The sequence below is a fragment of the Anomalospiza imberbis genome, chromosome 8, assembly GCF_031753505.1.
Source record: "Anomalospiza imberbis isolate Cuckoo-Finch-1a 21T00152 chromosome 8, ASM3175350v1, whole genome shotgun sequence".
NCBI lineage: Eukaryota > Metazoa > Chordata > Aves > Passeriformes > Viduidae > Anomalospiza > Anomalospiza imberbis.
Genome location: NC_089688.1, coordinates 1,614,249 through 1,638,574, shown reverse-complemented (window position 1 = coordinate 1,638,574; position 24,326 = coordinate 1,614,249). Strand labels below are relative to the sequence as shown.

Sequence of the window (24,326 nt, the reverse complement as noted above, 5' to 3'; positions counted from 1 at the left end):
TCTGAAGAAACATTTAGCCACATTTAGTCCATTTATTGAGCCTCTATCAACTAGGTTTTGATTAACAAGGGAAAAGAACAACAAGCAACATACAAAATAAATACTGAAAACAAGTTCCCTTCACATTGATAAAGTTTTCTGGGGACAAACGTTAGAAGAGATAAAATGCATTCTAGTTGGAAGAAAGTGCCTCAGGCTTATTAGAAAAAAATTTCCTAGAGAAGAATATTATCTTAAAAGAAACTATTTTCATACAGCACTACACTTAAAAACTGAATCATACACCAAAGAAAAAGCTGTGAGGGAGAAAAGGTTTATATTTACATAGAGGACACACAGTACAAAGCATTAGCTGGACTTATACTTTACATTTAGAGTTTATACCATTAGTGTGGGTGAGCTATGGACCAGGAGAGCTCTGAGTTTTTCACAAGGTTACACTAGTGCAGGCTCTAGGTGGATGCCCCTGCAGACACCTGACTTCTATCACTCAGTAGGGAAGCTGTGCCACAGCACTGGCTTGGACAGGTGACTGTTCTGATAGTGCCCACTGCCTCCAAGGCAAGCACTTACACTAATGAAGACACCTTTGCTCTTAGCCTCTCCATGCTTGCTGGAAGAAGATTCACCATCTCCTTACTGAGTTCTAGTTCAGTTTCAACGGCAGGGACGGCATCTGGATACTTCTCACAATAGTCTACCAGAAATGTGTAATATTCCAATGATGTCTGCATGTTTTCCAGTTGCTTTTTGCTATCTGAAGTAATGAGCTTACCATATAGTCGTGCAATATGAAATTTAGCCACCATTGCAGGGCGAAGAACATCTTCCTCGAGTTTTTCAGGAAACACCTTATCAGGGTTCCTCAAAGAATCCAAGAAGAGTTCGTAATATTTGATTGCAAACTGAGCCAGAGAATTAATTTTTTTAACTGTGTGCGAGTCTAGTTTCTCTAACCTGTTACCAATAGCTACCTTTAAATCCATCATCTCATAATAGGTGTCAGCTAGCTCACACTGAAGCTGCCTACAGATCAGCAGGTAGTACTGGGGGTTCAGGTCTGCATAGATTGGCTCCAGCATGTCTATTCTACGCTTGTGCATTTTGCAGCGCCTCTCATAGTCTTCTTCAAAGAAAGCAAGTACCTTAAACAAAGCACTGTGATCCTGAACAATTTCAATGTGGTCAGTAACATAACCATCGACCTGAAAGAACTCTTTTGCCTCCTGAACATAGTTCTGACCAACCAGGAAGACTTCTCTGGCTTCTTGAAAATCTAAAGGATATATGCTGCTCACTTTCTCCTCCATGGCTAAAACAGAGTCACATATATCACTTGTTCCAAAAAGAACAGCTTTTTTCCTGCCCTTCTCTTTTTCATCCTCTTCTTTTTTCCTTTGGGCTTTAAGTTCCAATTGCCTGTCTGGATCCAGCTCTCCTATGTTATCCTGAAATGAGAAAGCATGCTAATTAAAAACGAATCTGGCTTACAAAGAGAGACTGAGTCATTTTGAGTCACCTTTGAAATACAAACTAGTGAGCAACGCGACAAAAGAGAAATCGTTGATATATGAGGCCTTATATTAACAAAAGAATCATGTAAATTACATTATCAATTCTGAAAAGACACAAAATTAAGGTGGTTCAGTCCTCCTACCCTGTGTGACAAAATAGCCAAAGGAATAAATGTTAAGCCCAAAGGCTCTGCTTCACAAAACATTTCAGGAAATGCTGGTTTAAACATCTGAAGAAATACTTAAACAAATTAAGTGAACTGAATCAAATCTGAATTAATCAAATGCTTCAATGAATGAGAACATCAGCACAGAAAACTGTTGCATATTAGGACAATGTTCTTACTAGCAGTTAAATAAGAAGGAATCTGTCAAATCAAGCTGCAAGAAAATGCAGCAGAGAGGAGGAACATTTGTGAAGTTGCTGTAAAAGCAATGCACTGATCACTCTACAGAGTTCATCCCCTATCTGTGTGCTTACTCCTAAGTGCTGCATTTAAGTCAAAGCATACCATGTTCACTGGGCAATTGCTTATGCCTTGTTACCAACTGCAAACTGACTCCTCTTGCAAACATCAAAGCAGCCTTAGTTTGCTGTTAGACAGTGACAGCTACAGAACAGATTTTCTATTACCTCAAGCAATTTTCGAGCGCTTTGCAGAAGATTCAGGCAATACTTAATCCAACACCTTGCAATTTCAGCCTTCCTCTCTGGAAGGTCCTGTTGGTCTGGCTCTGTTTCATCTGCTGAATGGACATAAACACAAAAACTTTAAGAGAAGTTCAGAACTCCAGCAAGAACTCCAACTCAAATGTTCCATGCGAAGAATATACTTGTATTTAATTTTCCTCATGTTCTCCATGTTTGTTTATGTAATAGTTCTGTAAACTGTCATTTCTGGTAGAAACCCGTACAGATTAACAAGGAATTGTCACGTATGAGTTCTGAACATAAATAGATCATAATGTATCTTTAAAAAGACCTTTCATCTTCAAGGTGTTTTACTGGAAAAGGTTTCCAGGTCTCTTTGTAGTACGAGAAAGAAATCAAGATAATTAATTTTCTGAGCTTCAGCTGTCTGCCCAGTAATTGTTTCTGAGGATAGTAAGGGCATTTGCACTGCAATGGGCCCCAGACTTGCTACCAAAAAAGGGAACAAAATAGGGGAAACTGCCTTTGGTTAAGCTACCTGGTACAAACGTAACATTTCTTAGCTCTACAACTTCTGTATTTTTCTCTCCAAAGTCTCCTCACTATCATAAACAGCAGCACTGTTGATATCTCAAGATAACATTTTCATAAGCCAAACAGATTTCAACGAAAACTTATTTCCCAGTCTCTATGCAGAAGGCAGTGAGTTAGCTGAACAAAGAGAGGACATTCCTACAGGACAGCAAGACTTCTGTTCACCAAATAAAAAGCCAACTTCAGACTCAGACCCACTGCACTCATTATCTTTTATTAGAGCTAATCAATTTCTTATTAAGGAATTAAGAATTGCTGCTAATCTAAGAAAAGGTACATTTATTAATTATGTCTGTGTTAGTTCATATTCCAATTAACAAAATAAAATGAAAGTGCTTGAGAATGGCCAATGCTGACCGTGTACTGGTCTTTCTGCAAGTTAGAACCTTCTGCAAGTCCACAGCCCAGCTCTCTGTCCCATGAAAAGGAAGGGAAGGTAGGATAAGCAATCATTCACCAAAACAAAGGGGATTATCACTACTTCTGTGTGGTGCAGGAAGAAATCAAGATAGAACCTAGTTGACTCATACTTGCTCCCTCTCCATGAATTAAAGCTCTACCAACTGGAAGCCTCCACTTTCCCAAGACAGACACAGAAGGGTGTGCTGTAGATAAGGAAAGACTAGGCCTAAAACTGACACCATCATGGAACCACAGATCCTTAAAACTAGAGTCAGTTCTCTAAAAATTTCTTCTACTGCTATTCACACTGGACTGCCAAGTTGTTCCTTTGCATCAAGGCCCAAGCAACAAAAGGGCAGCTACAACTCCAAAACCAGCCACTGATGAGGCTGCAGCATCCAGCAAGAAAAGACAACACAAGTACCTTCTGGATTTGGAGTTTTAAAAGCTGCAAGTTTGCTCCCTCTTTTAAAGCTATTCCCAGGAAGCATCTGGTTTGGTTCAAAGAATGACTGCCCTCTGATCACTGAGGCAAACTGCATTTTTAGCACATGTACAAAGCCAAATGGATGAACAGAGACACTGCCACTGTTGAAGTGGATATTGCTTTAAATTTCACTTTTACTAAATTATTGCTTTCTGAAACACCAGAAACAAGCACTTTTCTTCAGAGGGTCTACACATAGCCAATCCTGAGCTGTAGTAGCAGTCACTTTTCAGAAACAATCAACCCTAGTGAAAAATATTTTAGAAAATTTAACACTGGGATAAGTTTTGTACATGTTGTTAAACTTCAGTTTTAAACATTAATACGTAGTGATGCTTAATTCCAATAGTTTTATTCAAAACGTTTTTATAAGCTTACCATCTTCAGCAGACGGCACCTGTCCAGCTTGGCTAAAGATGACACTGGCTGCTGCTAGACAGTGTCGAGCCTCCATAAAGCATTCCTGAGAGAAACAGAGCAGCATTTAGCACGGGTGGGAGCAGCTCAAGCACTGCTGTCACTTGGCCAAACCCCTCCCCTCAGAGAGTGAGCATACATGACCATAAGAAAAATGACAGAACTGAGAGGCCCTGGAACATATTCCCCAGGCACTGGAAGAAAACACAATTTCTCCACTCCTCTGACTGAATACAATCTTTTCTGATTGTATTTCTGTTTTTTCTGTACCACAGCCACAACACCAAGCCTTTCCTTTAATACTGCAAGGCACACTGAATGTTCTGACTGTTCTGGCTGCCCTGAGGTGAAGGAAGTGATGCCTTGTGGCAAACACTACCACGGGCTGTTGGTGGGAGCAGCTGGACATACAAGTCAACACTGAGTCAGATCTAGATTCCTTTACCCATATTTGGCAGTGCACTGTTAAATAACTACTGCTATCAATGCATCAAAAAGATAGGGAAATTAGGAGTTACTATTGAAATTAGCATTAACTGCCTTAGGTAGGGCAGGAATCTTTTTAAGCATCAGAAAAGAGCACCTAAATAGCCTGGAATATAGAAATTCCTACATAAAGCTTCCTGTGTTAGCACTTTCTAACGGTAAATTGTTTATAGAGTCAACATGTGGCAAACAGCTACCAACTCACACATTCACTTTAATGTTCCCATAGGTTCAAACAAACTCTTGAGCACATGCTAAGGCACAAAAGACAATCATTTATAGTAAACAATAAGCCATACCTTGGCCCTCAGATGCTTTTTGTTTTCAAACTTTATAATACACTTTTTATAATAAAAAAATTTAAATTGAATTATTATAACCCCGAAGTTTACTTCTGAACATGACATCACATCACTGCTAATATTTCATTAACTATAGAGCTTTTCTCATGTTTACACCCCTGTTCATCTTCCCCATTGCCATCACAACACCACAGGAAAGCCACCATGTCTTCTTCAGAAAAAAAACTGACAGATGCTTCATGTCAGAAGACAACTTGTGGTTTTGTAGGTGCACATTTTCAATTCCTCTTGGAGCGCTGTCTCAAAGAGCTGTTTGAACAACTGCTTCAGTTGACAGTTACATTAATGGCACAATTACAGCAGAAAAGCCCTGGATATACTACCTTGGAGAGATAGTACTGTGACAAAGTGGCAGCATTGCGTGCCCATTCCACTGGGTAGTAGCCACAGTACTCGAGCTGTCGTTTCAGAGTGGTGTGGCAATACTGAGCAGCCTTCTCAATCATGTCCAGGTGCTGGTAGACTTGTGCCAGGTAATACAGAGTATGCGTGTAGGCTTTTTCAAATCTGGAAAAAAAACCAACAGTCTCTTTAGATTTCTTTTTTTTTCCATCCCTAAATACAACCTCATAATTTAAAAAAAACGTAATAATAACGGAAGTATGCTGCTTAACACCCACCTTTTAGATCTTTCTTGGTCTGTGAGTTTTTCTTCTTCTGCCATGAAATGTTCACTGGGATCCAGGGGAGGATTTCCATCCTGCGAGGGTACACAACACATTCAGCAAACTGCATTTCTTACTCTGTGGCACAGTGCTCCCTCTCCTGGCTGCACCTCATTTACCATTTGCCAATCCCAAATTCAACAAAGCTTCACGTACCCCCTCTCGGTGCCACTTCTCTGGAGCAATTCCACAACCCTCAGGAGATTTAGAGGATGAAAGTCACAATTCCACACGGAATGACAAGGCTCACAGCTTGTAGGAGACTTCTGCTTATGTACTTTAAAGCAATGCATGCTGCTTGCACCAGAGATACTCAGCCTGGATTCTACAGGACTCTACTGGGCATCTTTATTTTGTACAGTAACATACTGGGCTTTGAGGCATCAAGTTAATACCAAGCGCGCCTTCAAGTGTGAAATATTCGTTTTCCCAGCTGCACTGATCAGTAGCAAGAAAACATCCTGCAGGAAGTACTGCAGAGAACACGAAGTGCTGAGTGCTCAGCAGAGCTGCTGTGAAGACTAGCTGCTCTGAAGGGACTCCCAGAATCCACAAGCTGGCAAGATCACTGAAACAAATGAGACAACACGCAATGTCTCTGGAGGATGAAGCTGCTAAACCTTCCTGTCGGGCATAACCTGCATGCAAGTTATTAAACGTGGTAGCTCCCATCATTAGAAGCACTTTTTTGTTCTTTAAACCACAAGTTCTGTCAGAACCCTTACACAGACAGCTATACACCTTTTGGCATTGCTGTATCCAAATCTGCCTTAAGACAACTGTCAATAATGTTACCAGACAGCTCACAGGCAGTCCCAACACATTAACACTGCTTATGGCAGAGCTTTATTAGCCTGGGCTTATTCCATTTCCTTTGCAATTGTGAATAACTTCAGCTACCAATCCACATGAAACCATCTTTTAAAGAGGGCTTTTCTCCCATTACACAGTGCATCCTGAAGGGTGTCCAACGTTACCTGCCAGCAACAAAGCCCAGGTTAGTATGCAGCTTGTCTAACCCTTTCCTTTCCTAACCCCACTTCTTTCTTAGCCCAAGAGACAGTAAGGCAACAAATGCAAATCAGTTTCAATAAATACTTTTCATGAGTTAACACTGACTTCGGCAGGAACAGGAACAAGGGCAGAGAATACACTCACTTTACAGGGAAGAACACATACTATGGTTGTGCTGCTTCTCATTAAAAACCTCTGAATGGACTCGTTTACTTCTTTTAATAGAAGTGTTTTACTCATCTTAAAAATTGAGCAAATGTACCTGAAGCACATAGTGACAAGTAAACTAAAGCAGGTTTAACCTACCAGAGACATGTAGATTTATGCATATGATCTTTTAATCTGTAGGTTTTTGTTTAGACCTCGTTAGGTTTTTAAGAGGTGAGTTTATAACTCTTCCTCTTGTTTTCTTTAGATACAAATGTTCTAACAAGATTTGGAGTGCATTCTGGCAAGACTAGAGCTATTCCTGCAAAGAACTGAAATGACACAGTAAGCAAAACTCTTGCCTCCTTCCTGTATCTACAGATCTATCTCTGATATCAAGCCTTTTGCCTTTACTTATCCTCAGAAAGAGCTCTCCAACTCTCGTTTCTAAGTGGACTTCATTAGCCCAAGCTCTTTGCCTTGGTTTTGTTTTAGGGGGAGAAATCACCTACCCAATTTGTAAGTTAATTAGACCCAGTCAGTAAACAAATCCACCAGCTCAGGAAAATGTCTCCATCATCAAGAGTTTATCAAAGACTCTCTGACAGGAAGGCTTCCTGATAGCCTAGAAATGGGGAATGTTACAAAAAGCATATTCACATATTTATAATTTGTGAAAGACAAATGTTCACATCATTGTATGAATCTGTGCTTTCTTCTAAAAGGAAGACTTAAAGCATAGTTATGTTTGGCTACAGAATGCCTTGAACTCTAAGTGGTAAATAATGTTGGGGGGGAAAAGTGTGGCAAGTGATCATCACGTATGAACAACCCTAGTGCTTTGGTTTTGTATAGGAAGTATTTACAAAAGTGATGCAAGGTTTTTAGTTGTTAGAAAGTTGTATATGTTTTTGTGAAAAAATATATGTTAAAAACAAAATTAATTTGGGATTTTTTTTAGTTTGTAGCAAACTAACTAAAACTTTACGTTTTGTTTCTTTACATTGTCAGTAAGAAAAAAAGTTACAAGGAGAAGTATTCTAAAAGTTTAATTCTTATTACTCTTTCTTTTAATTACTGTTAATAAATTTTTCTTTATACTCTTTTAAACTTTTAAACCTACTTTACCTTTCTCCAAACCCTACCTCACAACAAGAAAAAAATACTCTAATAATTAACCAACACTAAAACCCACCACACTCATTAATACATTAACCAAAAAATCTCAAATTAACAAACCAAAACCACTACAGCTAGTCAGGCAGCAAAGCCCCAGAAGAAATATTCAGTAAGCACTACTAACAAAAATTTAGTTTCACAAAAGTCTACAGTGCAAATGTGAAGTACCTGGCAGCACTTTAATCCACTATACCATAGCACCAGTTTAATTTCTTAATAACTGGAGCAAGTGCCAGATGCTTTCGGAAGTCATGTGATAGCTGGGGCTGGGTATAAATACCAAAGTTGAACATCAGGAATTAAGTAGAGGGATGCAGTATCTCTGGTTAGCCCAAATGGTCCAGAGGGCAGGAATTAAGCTGACAAGGTTTTCAGCACAAGAGAGGCTTTCCTCTACATCCATTACCTCTCCTATCACTGTAGGCCAGCATGGCTGCTAAGGCAGAAAAAGGCCAGTAACCAACCAATAAAAAAAAAATTTAAATCTCCACAAGTATAATCAGTACTCTAAACCAATTTCATGGTAAAACCTGAACTAAACCTCTAATTTCATGAAACTAAGGTCTGTCCAACCTATTCAGCAGTCCTGAGACACAGCTACTGCTTCTTGAAGGCCACAAATGTTTTTAGCTCGCTCCAGAACTGCCCCTGAGGCAACTCAGTGTAGGAACAGCTTTGCAAAGAGCTTAAAAATAGCACAAGGGAGTCTTTGTAGGATGCACAGCAGAATCCACAGCTCAAAAGGTTGTTTAATATGCATGAGAGGGTTAGCTGTCTGTGAGATTGTCCTCTTGGATATGGAACTAAACTACTTGCCCCTGCAAAACACTGCATAGTCAGAGCAAACCATGCAAATATTAGTTTTATTTCCTTTTCCCACTGAAAGCAATGGACATTTTTATTGCATTTCCAAGACAATATTTAATAATAGTCCTCATTAAAATCCAAATTCTACCAGGCGTCAACTTTGGATTATTAAAGGGCTTTTAAAAGGGACCGTTATTTTTGAGCAAATTTTTTTCTGTGATGAAATCAGCAAGTAATGCTCTAATTTGCCTTGTCCTACACTGCAGTACAACTTGTAGCACTTGCCATAAGTATCACAGCAGCCAGTATAAAGCACAGAAACTCAAAATTCCACTGCATGTTTATTTCATAGGTTACTTAACCTGCAAGTGGCACATGGAAGTAAGACCTGCCATGACATGAACACAGTACCTCTTTCATGTATTGATTATACAAGGCTTCTGCAGATTCCAAGTAAGTTTGTGCAGTTTCAATTTCATCCCTTTGAGACCACAGGATCCCCAGATTGTTCTAAAGGTAAAAAAAAAAAAAAATAGTCACATTCCATTTTAATCACACTTTTTTTTTCCCAAATAATTGATCAGTCTTCATCCTTATATATGTGTGTGTTCTAATACAATGGATTTCATAAAGGCAGAAATTGTGCCCACACATTTCACTGAGAGTTGCTCAAAAGGGATGGGGTTTTCACACAGCAAATTTCACACAAAAAATGCACCTCAGTCCTTCTCTGTTTACTCTGCTAGATAAGGACTACTGTGTTCAAATAATGAGTTTTTTCCACGGAGTATGTTCTGCATCCAATTCATGCAGCTTCTACATCACAGACAAATATCATAAAAAGAGACCGGAAATCAGAAATTTGTTAACATGACTCCATAGAAAAAAATTAACAAGAAAAAAAATATGCTAGGAATGAATGCTTGTATATTTTCAATCATGGAAAGATGAAAAGCACCTCTGAGGTCTAAAAGTTATAGACAGACTACTGCCTTCAAATTTAAATGAAAGCAACTGCATCTTGTACCCAAATTCGACAAAAAGTACTTCTAATTTTATTAATAAGATGGTGTTGATAATAATCTGAATGATGTGCTAATTTAAATCCTAGGCAGTGCTGTTACAAAGCTCAAGAGAGCTAAAAAAACCCCAAAAACCTTCAAAATAATTAGAATGTGTAGCTGTATGCCAGCCCTCTGCCACCTTCAATTCCATTCTACTATTTTTATAAGAAAGCACATCACATGTTGTTCATGAATTGAAACACTTTGCCGAAGGCCAAGCAGTGGAACAGACCAGATTCCATTAGGCAGAGACTGGGAAACACAATCTTAAGCAAAAGCTCAGAAATCAGGAGTGGGGCTAAATAAAGAGGCCCAGCAGGAAAAAGGAATGCTTCTTCCTACAAAATACCAATCAGTGCTGTGGCAACACACTGCAGACATCCCACAAGGTGGAGAAGTACTGCCACTGATGGCAATCACTGCTTTTAAATCAGAAATGGTTGAAATTATAAATCAGAAATGGTTGCAATTAAGTACTCAAGCCTGTTACAGCCCCTTGGTTTAAATTAAGTACTCAAGGCTGTTACAGCCCTTGGGACCGAGGGCTGAGGGTTCATTTCCCAGCGCTGTGCTCAGCTCCACCCCTCAGGACACTGCCAGGTACCAGCAGAGCCAGCGCTGTTGGACCACAGCACTCCACACACGTAACAAACTTCATCCTGCTGCTTCCTGAAAGCCCCGAAACAGTGAAGTCCATGCAGACTCTGGGCTAACAGAGAGAAGAGCTGCTTTCCAGCACACCAGTTCAGAAGCACAGTGGAATCCCTGGTCCTGAGCCACAGCTCCCCAGGAAGGTGTGGGAAGATGTTATCTTTGCTCCAGCTGGAGCCATTTCCTTACCTTCCCAAGGGTAACAGATTTGTAGCAGTGTATCCAAACCCTCAGCGGAAGGACAAGGAGCAGATGTAACCTCACTGTCCCAGACAACTCACCTAATTTAACCAGTGTGAGACATTCATCGTTTCACTTCCACCTCTCCATGTCAGCCCACAATTCCTTGACAGTTTGACGAGGAAGCACTATGGAGCCATCCCTAATTAGGGCAACCCTTTCTGACATAGATATCTAAATAACAGCTCTATTTCATGCACTAGAAGACTATTTCATGATCTAGAGTCAGATACCTAACCACCAGCTACCATGATAGTGATCAAGTAAAGGCCCTTCTGTGAATCCTCACATAGCAAGAACTAATTTTGCTAACAGTATTCCCTTCTTCAGAATAAAGAGAAAATATTATTACTTCAAGCACCAACAAAACTGTATTTATCCATCTGGGACAAAATGTAATAGCTTAGACTATAACAGGCAATGCTGAAAAACAAACAATTTATAGTTTCAGGATAATGCATCAATAAAGCATCTCCCAACATCACTCTGGCAACCAATGAGTTAAGGAATCACAAATTCTGGACGTAGTGAGGTCTTTTTCTCATTTATTCTTGCACAGTTCTTACAAGTTTTGTCTCAGTCTGTCCAGAAGAGCACGCTGATCTATCAACACCCAGCCTCAATGAGAACATATTTCAGATGCTCTGCACGCCCAGAGGCATCAGCAGGGGGCTCAAAACAGAAAAGCACCCTTCCAACAGCCACCGCCTGCGAATGATTCCTTCCAGCAAGAACTGAACGCCAGTGCCGCTGTGTTTATGATGGTTAAACGAGCAGCAGCTGTCAGGAGCGCCCTGGGTCTCCCCGCAGTCCCCTGCAGCGAGCACCCGGCCCAGCCCACAGACACAAGGCCCCGCTCGGCCGGAGCCCCTCGCCTCACGCCGGCCCCTGCGGCCGCCCCAGCCCACCTGGGCCTGTATGTAGAGGGACACGCAGTCCGGGGACAGGCGGTGCGGCTCCAGGAGCTGCGTGCAGCGCTGCAGGTGCTCCTCGCCGGCCGACAGCTCCTCAGTGTCCGTGTGGTTGACGCCCAGCTCGTACTCCAGCACGGCCCGCCGCACGGCCAGCACCGCCTCGCCGCCCTCCTCGGCGGCGCTCAGCAGCTGCTTCACCTCCTGCAGCAGCGCCCGGGCGCTGTACTTGGAGCGGTACGGCTCCGTCTCGGGATCCTTGAGGGACTCCACGGCCGAGAGCGTGCGGGCGGCGCGGAACTTCTCGCACACCGCGGGCCACCCTCCGCCCGCCGCCGCCGCCGCCGCCGCCATCTTCCCGCCTGCCCGCCCGGCCCCGCGCCGCGCCGCGCGCGCCCGGCCCCGCCCCCGCCATGGCCGCGCCCCTCAGCGGCGCCGTGAGGGAGCGGCCCAAGGACGGCCGGCCCCGCACCCGCGAGCAGCGCTCCCGGAACGGCGCGCAGGGGCTGAGGCCCGTTCTCCCGAAAAAGATTTATCCCAGAACCCGATTTTTTTAGCGCTGCTGAGGAGGCAAGGAGTGGTCACTGTCCGTGCTTTAGATGAATTCTGTTCCCTCGCAGGGCTGAGTTTCCAGGCACACCCACAGGGTCACAGATGCCCTTACAGGCAGCAGCTATTTTGCTGGGCAGAAAAAAAAAAAAAATCTCCCAAAACACCCAGTCATTTCAGCAAACGTGATTTTTCGCCATCCTCAAAGACAGGCTGCTTTATCAAGGAATAAGACAAAGAGGAGGCTAACAGGCTTTTACTGCCTCATAAAATTCAGCTCAGTCCCATTATCTGCAGGGGAGGTCGATCGAGTGCTCTGTTAAAGTCCCCGATTTCCACTCTTGAACCAGCTGTTTCTCTTGAAGTCTCCTTGCCTGCTGTTCCCGAACCTGGAGAACCCTCGTCCCCCCTCCTGGGGATATTCCTCCAGCTCAGGCAGCTCACTGGCCACCGAGAGCTGCCAGCGCCGCGTGTCCCTCCACTGCTCCTGAAACAAGACCCATGGAACCACACTTCACGCAAAGGCATTTCCAGACAAATCCCACCCCTGCCAAAACAGGCCATTAGATCCCCCTTCCTTGGGAGACACTCACAGTCCTGTGACAAAGGATAGACAATCACAAGGGACAAGAGGGAATGAAGTCGAAAGGAAACTGGTGAACTCTCAAATACACTGGAGAGGCCAGAACACAGAAAAGCCAAAGACCATAGAATCTTGTTTAATGAAATCGAGTAATATCATGGGAATGGAAATGAGAAGAGGCATGGCAGGGTATCTTCTAATGATTATGCTGTGCTCTTTCTAATCACTCTGTTGCCTATGCAAAATCATTATTAAACCACAAACCTCCCTAACACCCCATACTCAATCTTACATGGCAGTTGCCAATTTTCAAATCCTCAGGTTTTAAAGCCAGCTCTGGCTACACAAACATACCTGTATATTACTCAGTTCATCAACAGGGATATCAAAGCACACGCCCTAAAAAACCAGACAAACAAAAAGAGGCATAGATTTACAATGAAAGAATAAAGGCCTCAATAACCAATCCCACTACATATTATTTCTGATGCTTTCTTTTTAGAAGTCAATTTCTGCATTATCATATAGGAGTAATATCTCTAATAAGTCTTTTAAAGCCCTCAACTAATATCAAAGCCTTTTCTTTTCCCAATAGCATATGCATAAACAGCATACTCATGATAGGTTACCATTTCCTGAGAACTGAGATTGAGTAGGGACAGTGCAGTACCAACATTCTGTACCAGTACTTCAGAACTCCAGCCTCAATCCCTGCACAAACTGGCAACACGTGAACACACAAAGCCCTAAATCCCTTCACTGCCAAGGCTGGGCCAGCTTACCATCTTCCCCTTGAGGAAACGCATTGCGGACACTTTGTTATCGACCTCCTCCCCAAGCTGCTCCTTCAGCCCCCGCCAGGCATAGCCCATGGTATGCATCTCTATTGAACACTTCAACACCATGGTCACAAAGCCCTGCAGGAAACAGAGGAAAAGGTTTATCAAGGCTAAACTTGGTCAAACCTGCTGCTAGAAACCAGATAAAAAACCCCCAAACTGATATAAGAACTATCACACGGTACATGCAAAATTGGGTTACCACACAACGGCCTGGGCCACGTTCTCCCTAAATGCATTAGAAAAGGAAGTGCTGTACTTTCCTTCAGTCAAGATCTCTTTGAGATCAGGCAATCAAAAGCTATACTTGCATTACGACAAATGTAGAAGATTCTTGATAAGGGGGAACCACAACAGCACAAACTGATCTATTTGCTTCTAAATTGTCATTAATTGTAAAATGTCATTAGTTAAACTCTCTTAGAGCATCAAAGTCTTCTGTCACTTCAGTCTCCGGAGAAATTCTTTCCATTTTCATCACAACAAAATTTACCGATTTTAGGCTTCTCCTGGGAAGAGCTGATTTCAGCTAAGGAACATGCAACACACCAGGAGCCTGGGTAACAGCTATTCAGAAACCCAGCTGAAACAGCTTGGGAAAGAGATGTCAGACATGGCCTAGACACAAGCAATTCACGCATCCATCCTTTTTACCAGGGGTACATCATTACTTACAGCTGTTGAGTTGAGCAGGGAGCGCTGCTGGATGTGAGCTGCCCCAGAAATGTGTGCCAGGGCTGCAGCCAGGGCAGCCACCGCCCCCTTCTCATCTATCAGCTCCTCAGCTGATTTTCTGAAGTAGTCCACTGCAGAGGGAGGAACGGCCTCCAGCAACCTACACAGTTACAAGATGGGTTTAAAGAGATAAGAAAAGGCCATTGTGAAAGGCAGCCATGTTTAAGATATACCCTAAACGGGTTATTTCTGAAAGAGGCAGGGAGGGAACAAAAAGATGGGAAACTAAGAAGAGATACTTCTGCAATGCTATTTCTGGTACAACCGCTCCCCCCATCATTTTTCAGTACACTGTGAAGCCAAACACCACGCCCATCATCTACTTTATACTGGTCAAATCCTCACTAATTATAATAACCTGCTTCAAGGTAACTTCCACCACAGGGGCGGCAAACGTAAACAGAGCTGCACGGAATAAAAGCCACAACCCTCAGAAATAATATAAGGAAACAAAAGCCAGGGCTAAAACACCCTCACTACTGCAGAGTAACTCCTCATTAAACCAAGGATTGCTTTTTGCACACTGCTTCCACAACATCACCTGAGCAGACAAAATCGGTTTCCTCTCATGACAGCAATTCCCTCTTCTGTCACTATTTCTGATTTTATAAACAAAGGTTTGTTTTCTGCAAAAACTTAGAGAACATTATGGTCTATGAAAATGTCTGTGTTCAGCGCACACAGATTTACTGATACCATCTTATGTTGGCTACACACAAAGCAGCTGACTTCTACAACATAGGCAAAGCCATGCTCACATATAGGCCTGATCCCTTAAAATTGTGCATTAAGCTCTAAGCATCTAGAGCAACAACATCTCTAAACCATTTTTAAGAACAGGCAAATAAACTTACCTTTTGGCATCACTACTTGAAGCTTTGATGACATCTGTAGCAGAGGGAACGCCTACACGCTTAAAGGTAATACCCTGAAATCAAGAAAACAAATTAAAGGTATTTTCAGCAGTCTACAATTCAATCCTGTCTAAATCACATGAGTGAAATCTCTACTTACTGTTTGCAAGATCAACATACTCTTTACTAAGTCATTTCTAAAACTAAAATAAAGCTTTTAAGTTCCCAGCTTTGTTAATCTGGAGCTACTTTACTCCAATGTACATGCAGACTGTGATGCAAGGCAGTCTGCCGTAGGCATTCCTGTCCCAGCCTGCCTGCTGACACCCAGAGAGGACCGCCAGCATGGGAAAACTCAGGCAATGCAAGATCAGGCTGATACAGAAGCATTTACAAACACCAAATATCAGCACTTTAGGCCTACTCGTTTATGGCACCGGACACTCCCATTCTGGACTCAGCAACCCATGATTACCAAGTCTAAGAGTGGCAGGGTCCTTTTAGGAGCTGATTAATTTCCTTAAGCAGAGCTCTGAGGTACAACTCACCGCTTTGTGCTCTACTTGTTTCAGAAGATCTTCTTCTCTTCTCTGAAACAAACAAATGCAGATGCCAGTCCGGCCCGCTCGGCCCGTGCGTCCAGAACGGTGGATGTAGGAATCCACATCCTTCACAAATTCAGATCAACACAAGAAAACCTTATGTTATTTAAACTGCTGACATTTCAGATTAAACACAAGCTAAATTCAAATTCAGAAGCCTAAGGAGTGACACATTATTATGTGTTTATTCCCAAACTTACAACTACACATAAACCACTCAGGCTTGCATGTGCTCCCCCACCCAAAGTATGCTGCTCAGCTTTAACAAACACTGCTGACAGACATTTTAAGTTTTCTAAATAAAAAGCTCCACCGGAGTTGCAAAAGATGAAAAAAGCAGCAAAAATATTTTAGAATTTTTATGAAACTCAGCAACATTCAGAAAGAATTCAGAGAAGTTTTACAATGTCAAAACCTGAATTTCCAGAGTAAACAAAACCCAAGACTTTAATCAAAGCTCAAACTGCAAAAATACAACGATGAAATTTTAGGCCTGGCATTCACAAAAAATTCATAAATTCAAAAATGAATTGGAACAGAACATACTTCTGATGAAACAAAGGAATAACCCATCATTCTGGCAGCAAAAAAAGTTAATCCAATTTTAGTTTCCTCTAATGACTTACTTTTGGTGGTGAGCACTGTATAACAAGGTCAACCTCAGGAATATCCAAACCACGGGCAGCAACATTTGTTGCAATCAGCACTTCAAACACACCATTTCTGAAGCCTTTTAATGTGATTTCTCTCTGTTTCTGTGGAATGTCACCATGCAAGGACTGGGCATCCTGTCAGTAAAACAAGCCATTAACATGACATTTAATGGGAGTCTAGGCTGCAGCATCTGAAGATTAACTGCAAACCCCAAAACACTGTGCAGAGCAACAGAAAATAATTACATAGCTGATACCAAAGGAATATAAAACATCCTACTTTGTTTGCTCCTTCTCTGGGATTTACTGTGAAAGCACCATGGCCAACAGGCAGAAATGACTGCTGCAAGTTTTAGTGTGGATGGTACACAGGCAAACCATGTATTCCCACCACTGTTCGCCCTCCATAAATCAGCATTCAGTATCAAACAGGATTTTCTCTGAAAAAAATGCAGCACTTTTCCTCACATTCAAAAAAAGAGCAGTAATTCAAGCAAGCACAAAAGACTTGCTCAACAGATCACCTTGGCAAACCTTCCAAGGGCAACAAGACATTTCATTCTACCACATTAGTTGGATTTTCCTGAATGACTGTTCAAAGACCAAATGCCATAAAGAGATGGGAATCCAAAAAGCACACTAATGTAAGTTGGGACATGCCCACTACACTAGCTCCTGTTTCTTGCAATTATTACTATCTCCTGGTTATTCAGCATAGGCTGTGTATTTCCTATTGATCCACGTCCTGCACTATTTTAAAGCCAAAGGAATAAATTCATCATCTCTGTCAAGAGGATATTTTAACTTCAAAGTTGAATTTTTAGAAACAAGTCTTAAAACCATGCACAGAAACAATTTTCTCCACACAGTTGCAACCTCCTATTTATTTCAGGGCATTCAACCCCTGGCAATCCCAGCCACTCAGCCCTGGTACCTGTTTGAGAGAAGCATTCATAGCCAACTCATTTGCTTCCTTTTTGGTCTCACAAAAGACAATGGTCCGCCCACGGCTGCCACTGTAGACCTGGATGATGTCCCCAAGAACTCCTGCCCTCTGAGATGAGCGACACTGTATGGCCAAGTGCTGTTTGGGAAAGAAACAAGAAACCTATGTTAATCTAAGGCACACACAGGACAGACAACATGAACAAATAAAGCATTTTAATTTCTTTTAAGCTTGCAAATGACAGGTCCCACATGAAAGCTCTGCTTACAAAATCTGTGTGTCAACTATGTGAAAAATCATTCCACACGCCCATTTATAAAGCCAGTGCATAACCCATGTTATCAAGGCCACTTGCTCTCAGGATGTGCACTGCCCTGCAGCAGAACTCACCTCCACAGTTGTGGCTGTCCTTTGGGTCTTCTTTCCAATCAGGTCAATCTGTTCATACTCATCTCTCATGTATTTTTTCGCTACGTCATAAACCCATCGTGGACAAGTTGCAGAAAACAGCAGCGTCTGCGGGTTGTTCTCGGAGCCTGCAAGGAAAGGCCATCGACTTCAGGTATCTCAACAGACCCTGACACTTGAAAACTGATAAAAGAGCAAGAGTTGCTCTCACACTGACAGGTTTCTATGTGCACTAAGTCTGTACAAGATGTGAAGAAACACTGCCAGCTATCAGCTTTTCATGGCTTTCAAAGCCATACTGATAAGTCTTGCTCTTAGTAATCACTGAGATTTCTATTTCCAGTAATTCAAGCCTTTTCAAAAATTCTGGCACACTAGTGAAATGTGGCAAGGAGTTTCACACATTAAAATAACCTCCTTCTGCACCATACCTAGTACCTTACAGCTTTGCTGAACACCCACTACATCAGAAAAGAGCAAATATTCCCTCATTGTCAGCTCTCTGTGGTGACAAGTGTACAGACAGACCACAACCCTAACTCTCTACTCAAGTCACCTCACTCAGGATGAGGAACACTGGGGATTAGGGAGTTGGGTTTGCTGTTTTTTTCACTCTTCTCCTTCCAGAGATGCCACTCCAGCCCTTCAGCCTTCTGTCACCTCTCTTTGAACCTTTTCCACCTCTCCCTTCCCCTTTTCTAGCATCACACAGAGAATTTAAGTTAGAGGTGCACCAAAGTTTCTAAAGCAGCATAACTGTGTTTTCTGCATTGTCCCCCGTTCCTCTCCTGATGTCTTAGTTCACCTTTCTTATAGGACGATCCCAAGATTTCTTCCACTTGTTCCGCAAAGCCCATGTCCAACATATGATCCACTTCATCCAAAACAACATGCTTCACATTGGAAAGTTCCAGTTTGCTGTTCTGAATGTGGTCTTGGATCCGGCCAGGAGTTCCCACCAGAATATCGATGCCACTTTTAAGGAGATCAACTGGAAGACAAAGAAACAAGGACAGTGTCAGACTGCTAAGAGACAGCATGATAAAAAGTTAGCAACAGCAACACTTCTCATTTCAGAAGCAAAAAGCTGCTGCCCTTTAACCTCAGAATAAAGCACAACATCCAAAGTAACAGACACTGCAGTTAACTGCAGTCCTAGCTGCTCTGTCAGGAGTACCAGCCAAACCTCACTGAAGTTACAGGGAAACACAGCAATTTCCATTCCATAATGTCCATTAATTGACTTTAGAACCTTCAGAGCTCTACTACATGGAAACACTTCTGTTTTCCAGCTAAACTTGGTCACAGCTACCTCTGGAGACACAGAGATAGATCTCCCCTTTCTGTGGACTCTCATTTAGTCCTGGTCTGTGTCCACACAAAAACACAATAAAGAAGAAATTAACAGGACTAGGCACTTCACAGAACTACAACCATTCTTTTCCCTAAAGATTTATTGGAACTAAAATAATTCAACACAGGCTGTGTGCTTCCTTCGAAAGCTACGCCAATCGAGTTCCTGACCAAACTCAAAGTCTGAGGTGGCAAAAAGCCCGTTTTTACTTATGGAGTGCCTTTGGAGAAAGTCAGCTCCAATCCATTAGTAATTCCTTGGCAGTTACTTACGCTGTTCTTTGTATGGAGTTCCGCCATAAAAACAAGCAATTGACAGTTTCTTTGTGATATTCTTGAAGTCTTTGGCTACCTGAGTGGCCAGTTCCCTGGTTGGAACAAGAACCAGCACCTGAAGGGAGAGAAAAACAGACAAAAATGCAGCTGTGTTAGGGAGGTGGTGTTGGAGAAGAGTTTACTTCATGTCAAACAGCACTCCCATCTTCATTCTACACTTGTTGCAGAGGTGCCCACAGCTTCCCACCATCTCATTAATATTAATATTCCCTGCCACCTGAAAGCTGCACAAGGAGCCTCAGAGCTACAAGGGAAAGTGCTACAAGATAACCAAGACTAGAACACCAGTAATTTTCTTTCTTATGTTAAAGCCAGATAAAAGTCACTTTAGCAACATTAGCAAGGGCAACAAAGGTGCAGCTCAGCGCTAAGGGTAGGAACAGCCACTAAATCTGGTGTAGTAAGATTTTTAAAGATACATAGTGTGATGCACTCCAGCCATACATCCTTCCTCTTCTCCACCAACCTGCCTTCCTCCAGTATCTACCCCTCCCTCCAACATTTAAGAAAGAACCAATAGAACAAAGAGCTGAATTAATCTCTTAAAATCTTTCAGGCAGTAAGATTTTAAAACTTACATTGCCTTTACAGTTAATAAAACAAATGGATAAAGCAGGCCACAATTCTGCAGACTGTATACAGTTCTACAGCCTAATGATAAACATATGCACTGCAATGCATGGGAACAGGTATCTGATCACTGGCACCAGGTTACCAGTTCCATCCCTGGTAAACTCCACTTGCATCTCTTGAGTATCCAGACATGAGGGCGGGGAGGAAAAAACCCAAAAGCCTTCAGTTACCACCATGGAATTTACAGTGAGAAACAACCTCAGCAACAGAGACGAGTCCAGGTGACTCGAACACCTCCTCAGAAGAGGCAGGGGACTGAACCCCAAAGCTGCATGCCACATGCCCAAGGACAGCAGCCTGGGAGTTCCTTAGACACTGCTGCAGTGCCCTGTTTGCCCAAACACAGTCACAGGGGACCCCAAACACAGAATGTGTCATTACTGTGATGCTGCAAAACTCTGTCACACTCTATCTCCTGATCTGAGCAAAGTATTCACTATTATAAAAACAGTAAAGGACAAAGAAGTCCCCAACAGAAAACCCCAATGCAACAGTGCAATCACTTTCAAAACCTGCCACGCTTTGGTGGCTTTGGTGTAAACCCTGAGGTGTAAGTTACTTTTGGTGCACGGCCTCTTCTCCCATCCTGTGAGACACTCTGAAGTTTTTCAATCAGTGGAAGAGCAAAGGAAAGAGTTTTCCCAGTTCCTGTTCGAGCTTGAGCAATTACATCTTTGCCATCATATATGGGCTGGAAAGTCTTCACTTGCACAGGGAACAGGTATTTTATACCTCGAGCTGTAAGAGAATTGAAAGAGGTTTCACTAAAAGGTGAACTAACAGAAGTCCTCATGTATAAATTGCCCAAACACTAAGGGCACACCACCTCAAATCCAGCACGCAACAGAAATTGCAACTTAGAAGAAAACCATGTATCTTTGTGTTTTATTCCCACTCTGGATCAAAAGATGCTCCACCCCCACACACACAATGAGTGTTGAGTATCCACGATGAAAGTCTTCTTTGTGATGTACAGTTCAAGACAATAGGAGGGGAAGTAAAAAACCCAACAAGTTTTTTCTGACACAGCTCAAGATATTGTGGTAGCTGGGTTTTGAAGGCAAGAAGGTGACACAGTTTGTTTCAAAACATTCTAAAACTTCAAAGAGACTTTGCACAGTGGAAGTGAAACAACACATCCAAAAGAAACTTCAGAGCAAGGAAAACTAAGCAGCAAGGAGAATTTTTTAGACGAACAAGAATTGCACATCTACCCAACGCAGGGGACAAGAACCCTACAGCAATTACTTCCTCCACAAAACTAATCACAAAGAGAGATGAAAAGGCCCCAAACTATGAGAATAAACAATCTGTTTAAAGAATTGAAAATCTGTTCACACAAGGCAAATAGTCTTCATATACAAAACTCCATTAGGCTTGGCTAAGAAGCAATATTGTAGACAGCAGACATAGGAACAGGAGATACACAGAATGATGCCGATGAGAATGTGTCTAACTAGGAATAACCACTCCATGAAGAAAAATCTCATATTAAGGCATCTGAAACTGAACAAACCAGAAAACTTTCTTCCTACTTACAACAGCAGATTCCCTGAGTCTACTGCTCAGGCCATCCTCACCCTAAAAATGCAACACAATTTAGGAGTATTTACTCTTGGCTTATGCAAGTAACAGAGCACAGTTCTGACCAAACATTTACAGAAATGTCTTTTACCACATGAACTAACCTGTGAGAAGGTTGATAGTGTTTTGTGAGAGAGGAAAATTGGAGAAGTCGCCTTCTTTTGCTTCTTCTGTCAGCTCCTAATATGATTAAAAAAAAAAAACAGAAAAAAGACTTAATATCCCTTCAAGATAAGCACAGAACATACCCTACACAGCCACTCAATAAAAGCTGTGCATTTGCTTTACAAGCACAATTTAACCAGATACCTCCTTCTATTCAATGAAAAAGAAAAGCCTTTTGATGTAGGCACTTGTACATATATGCTTGGTAAGTCAGAAAATGGAAACTATTTGTTAAGAATCTTAAAGTCCACTGAAACCACGAGAAAACTGTTTTTCACAAGAAAACATATGTGGTGTCACAATTTGCTGTGCAAATCGGGATTTTCCCTCTAGAAAACACCCATGTGGTACACCATGCAAAGAGCTTCGAACTTTCCACGAGTGTACCCAAAACACAAAATTCAGCTTTTACTTCAGAGATCTAACAGGTCACACAGTTACACCTGAGGTACAAAAAGCACTCTCTTGACTCACGTTCCCACCTTAGACACAAAACTACCCACAGAAAGGCCCTTGCACGTTTGTGAGAGAAGTGTGAATTAATGAGCATAACTGCGGCTTTCCATTACAGAACACCTGGCCAATACTTCTTCAACGGTGCTGCCATCAGAGAGAGAAAACGCCATCACAGCACAAAGCACAGCACGTTTCTGGACCGCGGCTGCCTGTGCAGCGGGGACAAACCTCTGAGCTGTGGGACATCAACAAGCTGTGACACCAGGAGCAGCACACATGGGAACTGCTCCCCTAGGCAGCCGCCTTCCCGGCAGGACACGCTGCAAACTTCCCGGCTGGGGGAAAGCACGTGGGGAGCAGCTCCCACGCGTTGGTGCATGCACCACCGAGCCTCGCTCACCCTGGACCGAGCGGGATGCCGGGCGGCATGAGAGGCGGGAGGGATGCGCGGCACTCCCCGTGCCCAGGACCAAGGCGGACAGCGGCAAAATGCCGACAGATGCCTCGTGCTTCCACACTGTCCCACAGCTCAAGTCTCCACAGAGCGCACAGAACGTGCTTATTAAGCCCACTAATTACTAGCAGAAGGTCAATTAACCGAGACAAAGGGTTTGCTGGCAAAGCATGCCTACCTCGGCGTCGCTGTCCTGCTCTCGGGCAGCCACGCTCTGGGCAGCCGGGGCTGTCACGCCGCCGCTCACAGCGGGGGCAGATTTCACCGCCTGCTGGGACGCGTCGCTCTCTCCTACCAGACCGTTGCTCTTCGCCTTCACTTTTTTCGTCTTCTTGGGCACGGGGGGCTCGAAGTCGCCGTCCCCCAGCCCGTTCTCCTCGGGCTGCGCCTGCTCGGCCTCGGCCTTACCGCGCCGCTTCGCCTTCACCTGCTGCTTGACCTTCTTCCCCGGGGTGTCCTCCTGCTGCGGGAAAGCCGCGGTCACACGGAGGGAACCCGTTCCTCCCCCCCGCCCGCCCCTTGCCGACTTCAGGCCCCCCACGCCCGTACAAAATGGCCGCACCCGCGGCCGCACGTGGCGCTCCCACCTTGACCTTCCTCCGGCGGCCGCGGCGCAGCGCCTCTGCGGCGGCCGGCGCCTGCGGCTCGGCGGGGCTGTGCTCGGGCTCGGCGGCGGGCATGGCTGCCGGCTGCTCCCCGGGCGGGTGCGCGGCGGCAGCGCTGCTGCCGGGGCCGGGGCCGGTCTCGGCGCGGCGGCCCCAGGACGCGCGCTCCGCCCCGGCGCGCAGGAAGTGAGGCGGGCGGGCCGGCCCGCGGGGCAGCGCCGCCGCCAGCGGCAGCAGCGGGCCCGCCCCGGCGCCGCACAGCCAGCCCAGCCGCCGCCCGCCGCCGCCCGCCGGCACCGCCGCCGCCGCCCGAGCCGCGGGGAGCCCGAGCCGCGCCGCCCGACCCCACACGGCCCCCATGCGGCCGCCGCCCCGGGCCGCCCCTTCCGCCGCGCCGGCCCGGCCCTTCCGTCAGCTCCTCCGCCGCCTCGCCTCGCTGGGCGCGCCGCGGAGCTGCCGCCGCGGAGCTGCCGCCGCGGAGCTGCCGCCGCGGAGCTGCCGCCGCGGAGCTGCCGCCGCGGAGCTCCCGCCGCGGAGCTCCCCGGTGTGCAACAAGCCGATAACGACACACTCTTTTGAGAGACCGTAGGGATTTCGGAGCTGCGCAAGCCCGGGCGCTCGGCGGCGGGGCACCAGTGTAGCAGCACCATCATTCACAGACAGAAATTCAGGGTTAGGAACGTGCCCAGCAGAGCCCCTCCATAGGGGTTGGTTAGTGCTTTCCATACAAGTAAAGTAATCCCAGATAACGTCTCCACGTGCTCGGGAAAAGGGACTTGACCCCCTAGGTAGGCACCTTTCTGACCCACAGCCCTGATTTTTAGTTACAGTACTAAAACATAGTTCACCCATAGGATCCGTGGACCTTGAGTATTTTGCCAACCCAACGAAGTACACATATACATCAACATGATTCACTTTATCCTTAAAGCTTGTTAGCTCCAGGATGTCCTTGAGGAAGGGCTGCTGCTATTTGTTC

The 24,326-nt window shown here is 44.1% G+C and overlaps 2 protein-coding genes across 4 annotated transcripts; both read right to left on the bottom strand.

Moving 5' to 3' along the window:
• KIFBP (kinesin family binding protein) lies at positions 1 to 11,971 on the bottom strand. 2 transcript variants are annotated; one of them, XM_068196898.1, is made up of 7 exons: positions 11,590 to 11,971; positions 9,138 to 9,236; positions 5,535 to 5,614; positions 5,238 to 5,421; positions 4,028 to 4,112; positions 2,149 to 2,261; positions 1 to 1,448 (listed from the first exon to the last, which is right to left on the bottom strand). In XM_068196898.1, exons 1-7 carry the CDS (start codon positions 11,944 to 11,946, stop codon positions 570 to 572), a joined length of 1,797 nt encoding a protein of 598 aa, XP_068052999.1. In that variant the 5' UTR covers positions 11,947 to 11,971; the 3' UTR covers positions 1 to 569. The 2 variants fall into 2 exon arrangements, with proteins under 2 accessions (XP_068052999.1, XP_068053000.1); XM_068196899.1 differs by having other exon boundaries at positions 2,149 to 2,258.
• A 415-nt stretch (positions 11,972 to 12,386) lies between these two features.
• On the bottom strand, positions 12,387 to 23,722 carry LOC137477721 (nucleolar RNA helicase 2-like). Of its 2 annotated transcripts, none has more exons than XM_068196896.1 (15): positions 23,330 to 23,722; positions 22,921 to 23,205; positions 21,772 to 21,847; positions 20,643 to 20,821; positions 19,388 to 19,505; positions 18,567 to 18,752; positions 17,744 to 17,889; positions 17,342 to 17,491; positions 16,381 to 16,542; positions 15,701 to 15,820; positions 15,153 to 15,226; positions 14,239 to 14,398; positions 13,507 to 13,641; positions 13,079 to 13,123; positions 12,387 to 12,628 (listed from the first exon to the last, which is right to left on the bottom strand). In XM_068196896.1, exons 1-15 carry the CDS (start codon positions 23,705 to 23,707, stop codon positions 12,461 to 12,463), a joined length of 2,382 nt encoding a protein of 793 aa, XP_068052997.1. In that variant the 5' UTR covers positions 23,708 to 23,722; the 3' UTR covers positions 12,387 to 12,460. The 2 variants fall into 2 exon arrangements, with proteins under 2 accessions (XP_068052997.1, XP_068052998.1); XM_068196897.1 differs by having other exon boundaries at positions 22,921 to 23,202.
• Positions 23,723 to 24,326: the final 604 nt, after the last annotated feature.

Excerpts from the sequence above, each read along its gene's own strand:
- KIFBP (XM_068196898.1), bottom strand. The coding sequence starts at position 11,946 with ATGGCGGCGGCGGCGGCGGCGGCGGGCGGAGGGTGGCCCGCGGTGTGC. Across the intron at positions 5,615-9,137 it reads ATAATCAATACATGAAAGAG|GATGGAAATCCTCCCCTGGA; the intron begins GTACTGTGTTCA and ends GTACCCTCGCAG. Across the intron at positions 2,262-4,027 it reads GGTGCCGTCTGCTGAAGATG|CAGATGAAACAGAGCCAGAC; the intron begins GTAAGCTTATAA and ends ATGTCCATTCAG.
- LOC137477721 (XM_068196896.1), bottom strand. The coding sequence starts at position 23,707 with ATGGGGGCCGTGTGGGGTCGGGCGGCGCGGCTCGGGCTCCCCGCGGCT. Across the intron at positions 17,890-18,566 it reads GGGATCGTCCTATAAGAAAG|GCTCCGAGAACAACCCGCAG; the intron begins GTGAACTAAGAC and ends CTTTCCTTGCAG. Across the intron at positions 15,821-16,380 it reads TACAGTGCTCACCACCAAAA|GATGTGGATTCCTACATCCA; the intron begins GTAAGTCATTAG and ends GAATTTGTGAAG.